This window comes from Peromyscus eremicus, chromosome 12, assembly GCF_949786415.1.
Source record: "Peromyscus eremicus chromosome 12, PerEre_H2_v1, whole genome shotgun sequence".
NCBI classification, from domain to species: Eukaryota; Metazoa; Chordata; class Mammalia; order Rodentia; family Cricetidae; genus Peromyscus; species Peromyscus eremicus.
The window spans coordinates 61,960,368-61,974,196 of record NC_081428.1 but is presented as its reverse complement, the minus strand read 5'-3'; the positions used below and the strand labels follow the sequence as shown (position 1 = coordinate 61,974,196).

At 40.2% G+C, this 13,829-nt stretch overlaps 1 protein-coding gene across 3 annotated transcripts in view; it reads left to right on the top strand.

Moving 5' to 3' along the window:
- Positions 1-13,487, top strand: part of Ubxn7 (UBX domain protein 7) — a 60,702-nt gene extending 47,215 nt beyond the window's left edge. For all 3 annotated transcript variants that reach the window (XM_059277263.1, XM_059277264.1, XM_059277265.1), the window contains exons 7-11: positions 1,484-1,574; positions 2,212-2,339; positions 8,007-8,400; positions 8,510-8,589; positions 13,212-13,487. In XM_059277263.1, the coding sequence (XP_059133246.1) occupies positions 1,484-1,574; positions 2,212-2,339; positions 8,007-8,400; positions 8,510-8,589; positions 13,212-13,373 (855 nt within the window). In that variant the 3' untranslated portion in view covers positions 13,374-13,487. The remainder of the gene's footprint in view (positions 1-1,483; positions 1,575-2,211; positions 2,340-8,006; positions 8,401-8,509; positions 8,590-13,211) is intronic.
- The last annotated feature ends 342 nt before the right edge of the window (positions 13,488-13,829 follow it).

Here is a 13,829-nt window from a genome sequence, read left to right as displayed (position 1 = left end):
GAAAGCTGAAAGATCAGAGAAGCAGCCACTAGTTCTTAACTCTACGAAATCCTCAGTCTAAAGAGAGTGAGTTCCTGTTTCCTCACGCCTTGTATACTTTTTTCTGCCCAGACATCACTTGGGATTGTGTGTGCTTCCTAGTACTGGGATTAAAGGTGTGTGCCACCACTGCCTGCCTTTGTTTTCTCTCCTAGACTGAGTCAATCTCATGTAGTCCAGGGTGGCTTTGAACTTATAGAGATCCAGATGGATCTCTTCCTGACCTCTGTCTAATCTAGTGGCTGGCTCTGTCCTCTGATCCTCAGGCACATTTATTAGGGTACACAATATATCACCACAGAGAAACATTACAACTTGTGTTTTAGCTTGAGTTTGTTACTCTTTGACAGTGTGTTCTTGGCTTAGTATTCCTGAGCGTTCCAGTTGTGATACCTTTTTGTGTAAATTATCTAGTTAAAAGTAGGTAGCCTACCTTTACTTTCCCTTTTGTTTCCTTCGTTTTGTTTGGTTGGGTTTTGTTGGAGAGGCTTGCTACTGGGGATTTAACCTGGGGCCTCCTGCAGGCTAGGCAAGTGCTCCACCATTAGGCTAATCTCCATCCCCTTTTTAGTTTGTTGTTGTTGTTGTTGTTTTCTTTTAATTTTAATTTTTAATTTTATTTATTATGTATACAGTGTTCTGTCTGCGTGTATGCCTGAAGGCCAGAAGAGGGCACCAGATCTCATTGTAGATGGTTGTGAGCCATCATGTGGTTGCTGGGAATTGAACTCAGGACCTCTGGAAGAGCAACCAGTGCTCTTAACCAGTGAGCCATCTCTCCAGCCCCTCAATTTCTAGTTTTTAAAAAGTTACAGGGGCTGGAGAGATGGCTCAGTGGTTAAGAACACTGGCTGTTCTTCCAGAGGTCCTGAGTTCCATTTCCAGCAACCACATGGTGGCTCCCAACCATCTGTAATGAGAACTGGCGCCCTCTTCTGGCCCGCAGGCAGAACACTGTATGCAAAATAAATAAAAGTAAAATTAAAAAAAATAAAAAATAAAGAGCCGGGCGGTGGTGGCACATGCCATTAATCTCAGCACTTGGGAGGCAGAGGCAGGTGGATCTCTTGAGTTTAAGGACAGCCTGGTCTACAGAGCGAGATCCAGTACAGCCAGAGCTACATAGTGAGATGAGACCCTGTCTCAAAAATAAACCAAATCAACCAAACAAAAAAACCATCGATGGACAGATACTTGAAAAGGAAGAGTTAGTACCTCTTCTGAACTGAGAAGGGAAGAGGAATAAGTTGGTGTGTTCATAATGAGTTTTCAGAAGGGGCTGAGAGTAGGATGTAAGTCTATACCTGTTCTTACTTCCCCTTTCACATGGGAATGAGAACCTAACATGTTTATCAAAGACTTATATGAAGAATCTATTGCTGTTAGTAGATAACATTGCAGTCAACCTTTTTTAAAGAGGCTTTTTATATCACTGCCTTAACAGGTTTATCACGACAGTGAGGAAGGCCAGAGATACATACAGTTTTATAAACTAGGGGATTTCCCCTATGTTTCCATCTTGGACCCACGGACAGGTAAGTTACATCAAATTACAGCCTTAAACCTATTATTTTTTTTCCACATACCTAAATAGTTGATTAATATTTAACTGGATCTGGCTTTAGCAATGTAATAGATAAGGAAAGTTCTTTTGTTTATTACCATTATAATTGTGTAAACATCCTTGAATGTGTATATTTAGGGAATCTATTTCTAGCAACTTGAGGGGTAACAGCATTTTGTGTTTGAACAGTTCTGTTCTTTCAGAGGAAAACGGGTGTGATCATCTCTTCATAAGGGTCTCCTTAGGTTTTCTATTATTAAATTGTTCAGATTATTTTAAGTACTAGTTGTATTCCTCTAGAGCACTAGAGTGTGGGCTGGTTTCATTATTAATTATATTTTATTTAAATTTTGCTTTGTTTGAATTTCTTCTTCCTGAATGGCTGTAAGTGGTACCAGCAGATAATTTTTCTGTCATGATGGGTAGGAATCTATCAATGAGTTATAATTGATGTTGTCGGTAGGTTATGATGATACTGTGTGACTTTAGCAAGTGAGGGATGGGGATATGAATTTGTAGCAAATTTTAATTATGCATATTGCAATTATTTAATGAGCATGGTTAGAATAATTATTGATTTTTATGTTTACATGTCCTGTTTTTTTTAGGTCAGAAGCTTGTAGAGTGGCACCAATTAGATGTATCTTCTTTCTTGGACCAAGTAACAGGGTTTCTGGGTGAACATGGGCAACTGGATGGACTTTCTAGCAGCCCTCCCAAAAAATGTGCACGATCAGTAAGTATAAGTGATGGGCAACTGAATGGACTTGTGTGTCAGCATCTTATATAAAATATTTGGTGTTACAGTAGTACTTAGAATAATGTAAGTAGTGAACAGAGTTTCTGGCTGTACTTCTTAGTTTTCTACAGAAGAATTTTATCTACTCAATGAAATCATAAGATATATATATATATATATATATATATATATATATATATATATATATATAAAACCCCCACATACATACACAGTTAGAGAATAAAAATGAGACCTAAAAAAGAAAAGAAAGGAAAAATATAAATATGTAGAGCAGGAGAATTGATGTGGCCAGGCTGCTGGTAGAGGCATCTTCTTCCTAGGGCAGCTCTGGGAGGGCTTCTCATGCCAGACTGAATGAAGTAGCAGTGGTCATAAGGTTTTCACTGGGGATAGTAGTTGGCATTATTACTGGTTAGATAGCTTTAGGTCCTGGGGTCTGGCTCTCCCAGAGGTTTTTTTTTTTTTTTTTTTTTTTTTTTCCCAAGACAGGTGCCTGTCCTGGATCTCACTCTGTAGACCAGGCTGGCCACTGGCCTTGAACTCACAGAGATCCGCCTGGCTCTGCCTCCTGAGTGCTGGGATTAAAGGCGTGCTCCACCACCGCCCGGCTCTCAGTTTATTTTACACTTAATCTCTATAATATGTTATGCAGACATCTTTGCTAACTGACATCACAATTAGTTTCAAGTAAAAGATCTTCAAACGTAAGGCAGCCTCGCTTTGGTTATAATTACTGTTTGCGTTTTGATGGCAATAAGAATAAAATTATGTATCTTTAGAAGTCTATATTGTGTAGTGATTAAAAAATACTTATTTTTACAGAGAAACCCTGTCTCGAAAAGCCAAAAAAAAAAAGTTATTTTAAATTATTATCTAAAATAAGTACCTAAATAAAATTAAATAAATGAAACTTTTCTGTTTTGGGCGTTTCACATTTCCTTACAAATTTTAGAACCAGCTTGTTATTTTTTTTATTTTTATTTATTTATTTTTTTTTGGTTTTTCGAGACAGGTGTAGCTTTGTGCCTTTCCTGGAACTCGATTTGGAGACCAGGCTGGCCTCGAACTCACAGAGATCTGCCTGGCTCTGCCTCCCGAGTGCTGGGATTAAAGGCGTGTGCCACCACCGCCCGGCTCAGCTTGTTATTTAATACAAGAAAAAGTGCTAGAATTTTAATTGGAATTGCACTGGTTCTGTGGACGTCTAGTCATTGAATCTTGAGGTCTAGTAGTATGGAATAAATCTCCCTATTTCTGTGTCTTTAATTTCTCCCAGCAGTGTTTTCTTGTTCTTTTGTACTGACCTTAGAGTACAACCTCAGTAAACACATTTATTAATTTGAATAGCTGTTATGACACATCTTGCTGCTAGCTGATATATACGGATGTATGTATGTATGTGTATATATGTATGTAGATAGAGTTTTATATTTTTATTCATTTATTTATTTTTGTGATCCAAACTGACTTGTAGAAGCTTAGGTGAGAAATCATTTACAGGAACATTGGCACCTTACCAGTGGCTACACCCTGTTCCCAGTGACCATTAACTGCTTATCTCAGAGTTATCTTAGAGAGGTTGTGCCCTTGTGAGTCCTTCCCATGGCAGGTGGTAGTGGGTCACCTTGTACAGATTTATACAGGTGATCACAGCCACTGCATTTAGGAGTTCAGTTTTCTCATGCCCAGAAAATACTGTTCCACATCCCTCCACCCCATCCTTCCCATCTTACATTCTTTCTGTCTTTTCTTCTACAATGTTCCCTGAACCCTGGAGAGGCTTCTATGAATGCTGTAGTCCCATTTATGGCTGAACATTCAACACTTATTCTCCATATTTTAACCACTTAGGAGTCTTTGCAGTTACCATTGTCCACTGCAGAAAGAAGCTTCTGTAACTAAAGCAGCAGAAGCACTAATCTGGCTGTTGAAGTCACTCAGTGCTCCTTCCCTGGCTCTTGGAGGCTTGTCTCACTGCTAGAAGTTCCTCTGTCTGGTTATATAGCTCCTTTTTTAATTTGTGTGTGTGATATATGTGTGTGTGTATGTTCCTGTGTATGGGGCGTGTGGGTGTGGCTATGTAAGCCCAAGTTTGACATCAGGAGCCTTACTCAATTGTCTTCCTTGCCCTCTTCCTTATTCATTGAGGCAGGGTCTCAGTTGAACCCAAGGCTCATAAATATGGCTAGTCTGGTTACACAGTTTGCTATGGGAATCAGTTCCCTGTCTCTGCCTACAGGATGTTGGAATCATAGCCCGGCTGCTACACCCACTGAGCATTTATAAGGGTACTGGGGATCTAAGCAATGGTCCTCAAGCTTTTGAAGTAAGCTCTTTAACTACTGATTGTCCTTCTAGTCCATATATTTATTAAGATGTACTTTATCAGGTTACTGAGGTTTCCTCCTTATTTTAGAGACAGGTTATGATCTTGTCCAGCTGGGCTCAGACTCACTATGTAGACGAGGATATCTTTGAATTTCTGATACTTGTGCCTCCATCTCCTACCTGAATTCCTTTTATTCTTAGTTTGCAGGGTGTCACAGGTCTGTGGTCCCAGCACTCAGGAGGACTACTGCAAGTTTGAGGACAGTCAGAGCTATCTAATGAATTCTGTTCTAGTTCAGGCTGCAGAGTGAGACCTGTCTCAAAACAAGTCATAGACAAAACAAGCAGATAAGACTTTCTTAATTAGACATTTTATTTAAAAATATTTTTAGTTTTTATTCTATGTATATAAGTGTTTTGCCTGTATGTGTGTGTATGTCCTACATGTGTGCACTGCCCTCAGAGGCCACAAGAAAGGGTTGGATCCCCCTGGAACTGAAGTTATGAATGGTCATGAGCCATGATGTGCGATCTTAGGAAATAAACCCATGTCCTGTGCGAGAGCAGCAGGTGGAGGGCTGGAGAGATGGCTCAGTGGTTAACAACGCACTGGCTCTTCTTCCAGAAGACCTGGGTTCAATTCCCAGCACCCACATGGCAGCTCACAACTGTCTGTAACTCCAAGATCTGACACCTTCACACAGACATACATATAGGCAAGACATCAATGCACATAAAATAAAGATAACTAAATTATTTTTAAAAACATTTTTTTAAAAAGCAGCAGGTAGGCCTGGAAGGATGGATTAGTGGGAGCATGTACTATTCTTCCAGAGGAACTGAGTTCAGGTCCAAGTACCCCACATCAGGTGCCTCATAGCCAGCTCCAAGTCTGGTGTCTGAGTACCTAATGTGCATATACCCCCCTACACACATATACATCATTAAAATAATAAAAATAAAATTCTAAAAAGAGTAGCAGGTTCTCTTAATCTGAACCAACTCTTTAGCCCCGATGTTTTTGTTTATAACCATAATTTGGGTTCTGTAAGTAAGGAATCTCAGGGAAGAGTGAGGATTGGCTAGGAACCTGGTGCTGTCTGCTGTCTTCCTGCTGTACAGTGTTACTGCAGATCCAATCACTTAAGCTAGTGCATGTACCATAAATAAGTCTACCTGCTTTATGTGAATGGTAAATTAGACTTAAGTTAATTTTTGTTTATTTTTCAGGACAAGTTTCTCTATTATGTAACTCTGGCTGTCCAAGAACTCACTCTGTAGACCAGGCTGGCCTTGAACTCACAGAGATCCACCTGCCTCTGCCTCCCAAGTGCTGGGATTAAAGGTGTGCGCCACCATGCCTGGTTAATTTTTAAAAAATTATTAAGTAGCAGTAGGAAAAGGATTGAGAGTTCCAAGACCATCCTGAGCCACATAGTGTGATTTGGGCCAAGCTGGACTATATAAAACTCTATGTTAAAAAAAAATAACACAGGGCTGGAGAGATGACTCCATGAATAAGAGCACTTACTTCACTTGTAGAAAACCCTAGTGTAGTTCCCTGCACCCACATGGGACAGCTCACCACCACCTGTAGCCCCAGTTCCAGGGGATTCCCTGTCTTCTTCTAGACTCCGTAGGTGCCAGGCATGCACATGGTATACATGCATAATTAAGTTCCATTCAGGTGGTCCATATTTTGTGACTTTTAAAAAATGAAATCCAGCTGGCCGGTGGTGGCGCATGCCTTTTTTGGTTTTTCGAGGCATGGTTTCTCTGTGTAGTTTTGGTGCCTGTCCTGGAACTCGCTCTGGAGACCAGGCTGGCCTCGAACTCATGGAGATCCGCCTGGCTCTGCCTCCCGAGTGCTGGGATTAAAGGCGTGCGCCACCACCGCCCGGCGGTGAGTTTGAGGCCAGCCTGGTCTCCAGAGCGAGTTCCAGGGCAGGCACCAAAACTACACAGAGAAACCATGCCTCAAAAAACTGAATGAATGAATGAATGAATGAAAGAAAGAAAGAAAGAAAGAAAGAAAGAAAGAAAGAAAGAAAGAAAGAAAGAAAGAAAGAAAGAAAAAATAAAAAATGAAATCCGTGACTGGGCAGTGGTGACACAGGCCTTTAATCCTTAATCCTAGCACTTGGGAGGCAGGGACTGGCCAATCTCTGAGTTTAAGGCCAGCCTGGTCTACATAGCGAGTTCTAGCCAGGGCTACACAGAGAAACCATGTCTTGAAAAACCAAAAAAAAAAAAAAAGGTGGGGGGGGAACTCTGTGATGTTCAAAACTTTAACAAGAAAATATTAGAAATTTGCATATCTGTTTGTCAGATGGCTCAGTAGGTAAAGAAACTTTCTACCAGCCTTGACAACCTGAGTCTAATCTCTAGAACCCACGTGGTGGAAGGAGAGAACAGACTCCTGAAAGTTGTCCTCTGACTTTCATGTGTACACCCTGGCTGTGCAGCCATACACATACATACACACAATATAAGTAAAAGAAATTTGTATTTCTCATTATCATAATGAAAATCTTCATTATAATTACTAAGCTTTCGAGAATTTAATCTACACACATATACCCCGAATGTTTTCCCTTTGTTTTTGTTTGTTTGTTTGTTTTTGAGAAAAGATCTCACTGCATAGTGCATGCTAGAAGTCAAAGTTGCAAGCTTCCTACCTCAACCTCCCAAGTGTTAAATATGGGAGGATTGGTGTGGCATACACCACCATGTCATATTTTGGTGATGGTATTTTCTTCTTTTGAATGCTAAGAATCATTGCATTTAATGATAAGCAAAGGAGACGACTTCTGATGTTTAGTCATTTTAAAGAATAGTAGTTTAGCTTTATATTTAAAACTTCAGTTCTTTTTCTAAACAAAAACTAAGAAGCTATTTTCTTGGCTTTGTTCATTTTGATGCTAAAAATGCCTGGGCATAAAACACCAGTGTACTAGGTACTATGAGATCTTTGTGTTGTTTATTTGTGTTTCAAACAGTGTCTCACTGTGTGGTATAGGCTAGCCTCAGACTTTGAGCAGCCCCCCACCTCTGCTTCATGAATGATGGCATTATAGGTATGTGCCACTATATCCAACTTAGGATATTTAGCTTTTTTTTTTTTCCTTTAAAATATCTATTCCAACTTGGCTTTCTGATATTAACTCCTGATCCCATATTGTACAAGAAACAGATTCTGCTTCGACAGAAAATCATAGTGACATGTTGACTAGGATGTTATTTATGTCTTGTTTGAGTGAGTGGTTTTGGGTTTAACTGTATTCTTTCCACCTGTGTTTTGACTATCCCTCATAGGAGAGCCTCATAGATGCCAGTGAAGACAGCCAGCTAGAAGCTGCCATCAGAGCTTCCTTGCAGGAGACACATTTCGACTCAGCCCAGGCAAAGCAGGATAGCCGCTCAGATGAAGAATCTGAATCGGAACTTTTTTCTGGCAGTGAGGAATTCATATCGGTTTGTGGTTCTGATGAAGAAGAAGAGGTAGAGAATCTTGCTAAGTCCAGAAAGTCTCCTCATAAAGATCTGGGGCATAGAAAAGAGGAGAACAGAAGGCCACTGAGTGAGCCTCCAGCCAGAACTGAGCCCGGCACAGCCACAAACCATCAAGGATTGCCAGCCATGGATCCTGAGGTCTTGGAGATGTCACCCGAAAAGTCAGATGGAATGGTGGAGGGGATAGATGTAAATGGTGGGTTCCAGTATAGACCTGCTTTACTTCCTAAACTTGAATGTACTGAATGGCTTGCTTTAGTTAATCTCCTATATTAAACACCTGTGTGTGTATAACTCTTCCTTAGGACCAAAAGCACAGCTGATGCTTCGGTACCCAGATGGGAAAAGGGAGCAGATCACTCTGCCAGAGCAAGCTAAACTGCTGGTAAGTTTATCTCACTGAAACATTTGGTTGAAGCAAAGAATCTGATGGTGGTGCTAGAGATTAAACCTGTACCCTCAGGTAGAGAATGCAGAAAATGGAAGTCAAGTAGGCATTGCTCAACTCTCTGACATAGATGTAGGATGTCTGGTGTCTAACTCGAAACCTCATTGTCAAGAGTCTTAGTTTTTTTGGGGGGGTGGGGGGTGGGGGGGAGTGTTTGCACAAATCCTAATTGGTCTTATTAATAAAAACCCAGAGACAGATACTGGGGTAAATGCTGAAAGATCAGAGGAAACAAGCCACAACCACTTCTCGCCTTACCAACTCCTCAGCTGAAAGGGGAAGATCCTGTCTCCATGAATCCTCAGACTGAATGCCCGAGTCCTCAGCCAAAAGGACTGAGTTCCTATCTCCTCCCGTCTTATATGCCTTTCTCCACCCAGCCATATCAGTTCCTGTCTCAACTCCCTAGTGCTGGAACTAATGGCATGTGTGCTTCCCATGTACTGGGAGCAAAAGCATGAGATCCTAAGTGCTGGGATTAAAGGTGTGTGCCACCACTGTCTGGCCTCTATGTTTAATCTAGTGGCTGGCTCTGTCCACTGATCTCCAGGCAAATTTTTGTACAAACGAAATATCACCACATTCCTCCTTTATTGTCTAAAATAATAAAAGAAGATTATAACTAATGTAAGAAAAACTATGTACAATAAATACAATAATTATATACAGTATATACAGGCAAGAATTACAGTAACAATGTCCAGTCCATTAACATTTGACAAATTCAGAGAAAATGCTCCATTATTTATCCTATTTTGGTGAGTTCAAAGTGTTGTACCTAATTCACTTTCTATCCTAACTTGTAATACCAACTGAAAAGTTATCTTTTGATGTCTTCCAAATTTATATACTTTCTACCTCTTTAGTGAGTTTCTTTTCTGAATTTGTTAACAAGGAAAACTATAACTATCTAGTCTTCAACTCCCATCAGATACCCCAGAAGGAAATAATATTAACTGAGTAAACAGGAAGTGCAAACAAGCAACTTCCAAAAAATGTGATAAATGACAGAAACATCTGGCTGCCTAGACAATCACCCAAGGCTCCTTTGCAATGTTAGGGCATACATCTTTGGCCTACAGGCCTAGAATATCTGACAGACTTATCTGTGAAGCAGAATTTTCTGAAGGGCTGTCCTACCTTGTCTTGGCAAAGTTCTGCAGTCCTTTCTTTTGTATCCTGTTTGTCCCATTTGGACAGCATACTGTCAGCAGTTGAGGCAAGGGCATTTTATTGCCTAGTGGCTAACTTTTGCCACAAACAAAGTAAATTCCATAGGGAGTTTATTCGATGCCCATCATCTTCTCTGAAGTAGATGGTACTGCCAGGAGCAGACATGTCTCGTCATACAAAAAACAAGAACCTATGTTATTAAAAAACCTTAAATGCCATATTCTGTAAATCTCTGAAGTGTTTGAAGATGACCTATCTAAAATATATCTCTTTGACCTTGAAACATACCTAATATGTATAGGTACAATACCTTGAACAAGAGTAGAAATATGTGTATAGTATGTTTCAACAAAAATAATCTCAACTTTGTATCAATATACACAATTTGTATACAATATACAAAAATCCAATCCAGTGTAAAATATTTAAAACTAGTAGTTGCTTTTTAAAAGTAGATTCAATAGTCTACCTTTTTAATCTTATGAGGGGGGTTGTTGTGGTTTTTTACTTGGTTTTTGTTTTTGTTTTGACACAGGACGTCACTGTGTAACCCTGGCTAGTCTGGAACTCAAAGATTTGCCTACCTCAGCTTCCCAAATGCTGGAATTAAGGCTGTGGTAGTTTTTGAGGTGGGGTGTCATCACTTCATAGCCCACACTAGCCTGGAACTCAAAACAGTCTTTCTGCTTAGCCTCCAAAGTGCTGCCATTATAAGCATGAGCTACCATGACTGTCTTATTTTTAATTAGTTTATTTTCTCCTCATTCTTTTAGGCAAGTCACAGGCCAACCAAGGCTTTTCAGATCTGTGTTTGTGTGGAATACACTGAGTTCTAGAAAAGAAGTGGTGAATTTATCTGAAGACGATAGTGGGGATCTTGGGTTTCTTAGTAGCTGTTACTACAAAGTAGTTAAGAACCAAGGTTCTTCTGTATCTCTTCTGTGGTCTGGTAGAATTTTTTCTTGTGATTCTCTATTTTATTCCATTTCCTTCTTTGTTTACCTATAAGTTTTGTTTACTCCTTGGTTTGCACATGACATCACCTGTCATGGTGCTTTTAAGGGCCTAACTGCTGGAAAAAGAAATTGGTCTAACCAGCATAGCTTAACCTATGGGTAGCCCCTCCCCCTAGCCCCACTTTGGTCCGGTACCTATACCTGGCCTGTCACTATGACTGGGGTCAGTCACTCTCCTCATTTCTGCAACAAAATACCTGACAGGAACAACTCAGGGAGGAAAGGGTTCTTCTGGCTCATGGTTTCCAAGAAATGTCTTCCCAGCAGAGCAGGATAGTCATGACAGTGAGGGCATGGCAGAGGCTCCCTCTCTAGTGATGGGAACTAGACCAACCTTCAGAGGCCTGCCTGTGGTGACCTACTGTGCCAGTCAGGCCCCACCTCCTAAAAGCTCAGAACATGAGCCTTTGGGGACATTGAAATTGAACCAGACAGCTGAAGATACTTAGGTCGAAGACTGAGACAAGAAGAAGTTGCTGGCTGGTGCCAGACTACCAAGCTACTACTATTTAAAATGGGACAGAGGCAAGAGAAAGAACAAATATGATAGGTGCGCTTTTTCTCCACCATTCTAGTTCTGATAGCAAACTTTGGTATAGAAATGTTAAGTGGAAAATTCCAGAATCAATTCCTAAGTTTTAAATTACATATTACTCTGAATAGCACAATGAAACCTCCTATCATCCTACCCTATCACCTTTATCCCTTTATCCAGAATAGCCAGGCTGTGTATACCTAAGAGGCAATAGCCATCTTAGTTACCAAATGAATGTTATAGTTACCACAGGGTTTCTGGTCAAGGAACTTCAAAAAACTTTTAAAATGTATATTTTAAAAAAATATTTTTAATGGGTTTGGTGGTGCATACCTTTAATCCCAGCACTTGGGAGGCAGAGGCAGGCGGGTCTCTTGAGTTTAAGGCCAGCCTGGTCTATAGAGTGACTTCTAGGACAGCCAGAGCTACGTAGAGAAACCCTGTCTTAGGGATATATATACATACACACACACACATACACACTTTAAATGTGAGTATGTGTAATTTTGCAGCTTTTTAGTGACTCTTAGTTACTGATGGTCCCAAAGCTTAAAAGAAGTAATGCTAACATTTATACATACATATATACATACATATATATATGCATGTATAAAAATTTATATGTATATATAGTGGGGTTTTGTTTTTTTTTTGTTTTTGAGCTGAGGATCGAACCCAGGGCCTTGCACTTGCTAGGCAAGCACTCTACCACTGAGCTAAATCCCCAACCCATAGTTGTAGCATGAATCTTAAAAAGTTCTTATTAATAAAATCAAACCTGAGGTCAGTTATTGGGGTGAAATGCTGGAAGATCAGAGAGACAGAACAAGCCACAGCTTCCTCACCTGGCCAATTCCTCAGGTGGGCCTGTTTCCTCAGACTAGAAGCCTCTGTGTCCTCATATCCGAATGGCTGAATCTGAACTGTGCTGCTAGAAGCCTGAAAGCTTAACCAGGCCAAATGCTTAACCAGCCAAAATGCTTCTAGTTTCTGGTCCTCACGCCTTATATTACCTTTCTGCTTTCTACCATCACTCCCTGGGATTAAAGGCTCACTTTCTGGGATTAAAGGCGTGAGTCACCATGCCTGGCTGTTTCCAATGTGGCCTTGAACTCACAGAGATCCAGAGGGATTTCTGTCTCTGGAATGCTAGGATTAAAGGTGTGAGTGCCACCATTTTCTAGCCTTTGTATCTAGTGGCTGTTCTGTCTCTGACCCCAGATAAGTTTATTAGGGTGCACAATATTTTGGGGAACACAATACCACTACACATAGTGTTTTATTATTAGTTGTTGTCAATATACAGAGGTCTGTACTATCTATATCATTAGATATCTACCAGGGGCCATGGTACGTATTTCCTAGGGACAAGGGTTACTACTGTGTAGACCACTCTTTTGAGAAGTTTAGTTGCAGAACTCAGTAGAAAACTAGACAGTAGGTAAAGGGAAAAGGTGACTGGAGAAAACTGGGCATGTTTTTCTGATGAGAAAGCATTTGTAGAGAAGGAAGTGTTGAAATTGTAACAGACAGTTCTGTGGTCGTGGTTGATCGTAGACAGAATGAAAGGACATATTCCCTGGTAAAGAAGAAAAACAGTGCTATATTTTATAAATATTGACTGGGTTTATTTATTAGGAAGATAGCAATGACTCTTTTAGTATCACATAGTAGCCCTAAGTTACTGGATATAGATTTATCTTTCTTATCCAAAGAGCTTTGATTATCTGAATAACTTACTTTATTTAATATGATAAAAATTGAGTACTCTTATAAATTTGTCAGCATGGTGTTATTTCCAGCTAACACTTTTGTCTTACTCTTGTTTTTCATAGGCTTTGGTGAAGCATGTTCAATCTAAAGGATATCCAAATGAACGTTTTGAACTTCTTACCAACTTCCCTCGGAGGAAGCTGTCTCATCTGGACTATGACATTACCTTACAAGAGGCAGGCCTCTGTCCTCAAGAGACTGTCTTTGTACAGGAAAGAAATTAACACCATGGCCTGACCTCTCTCAGCTTACCCCTTTTTCCCTTTTCCTGTGAGATACCATGTCACTAAGTATGCATTTTGGCTCATAGGACTATAAAGCCAAAGCTGGGCAAGCAAGTCACCTGCCTTTCCTTTATTTCTTTCTGTCACCTGTAATTAGTCTTTTTCCTGCTTATCTCTTTCTCCTCTCTCTCTGTGATTTTCTTCTTTTTCTCACTTTGTTTCTTTCTTACCAAATGTGGTGACCAAATGGAAGTGTAAAGATAAGAATAAGATCTCTCCTAGTACTGGCAGCAGGAAATGTGTGTTCTAATAAGTGGTCTCTTGTGTGGCACCTTTTTGGGATCTAGTGATGTTAACCCTAGACTCTTTTGACAAAGAATGGCTAGAATCAGAATTAAAAACAACCTCCATTTTCGTAAGCCCCCATTTTTGGTAGAGAAGAGAAATTCTCTTTAA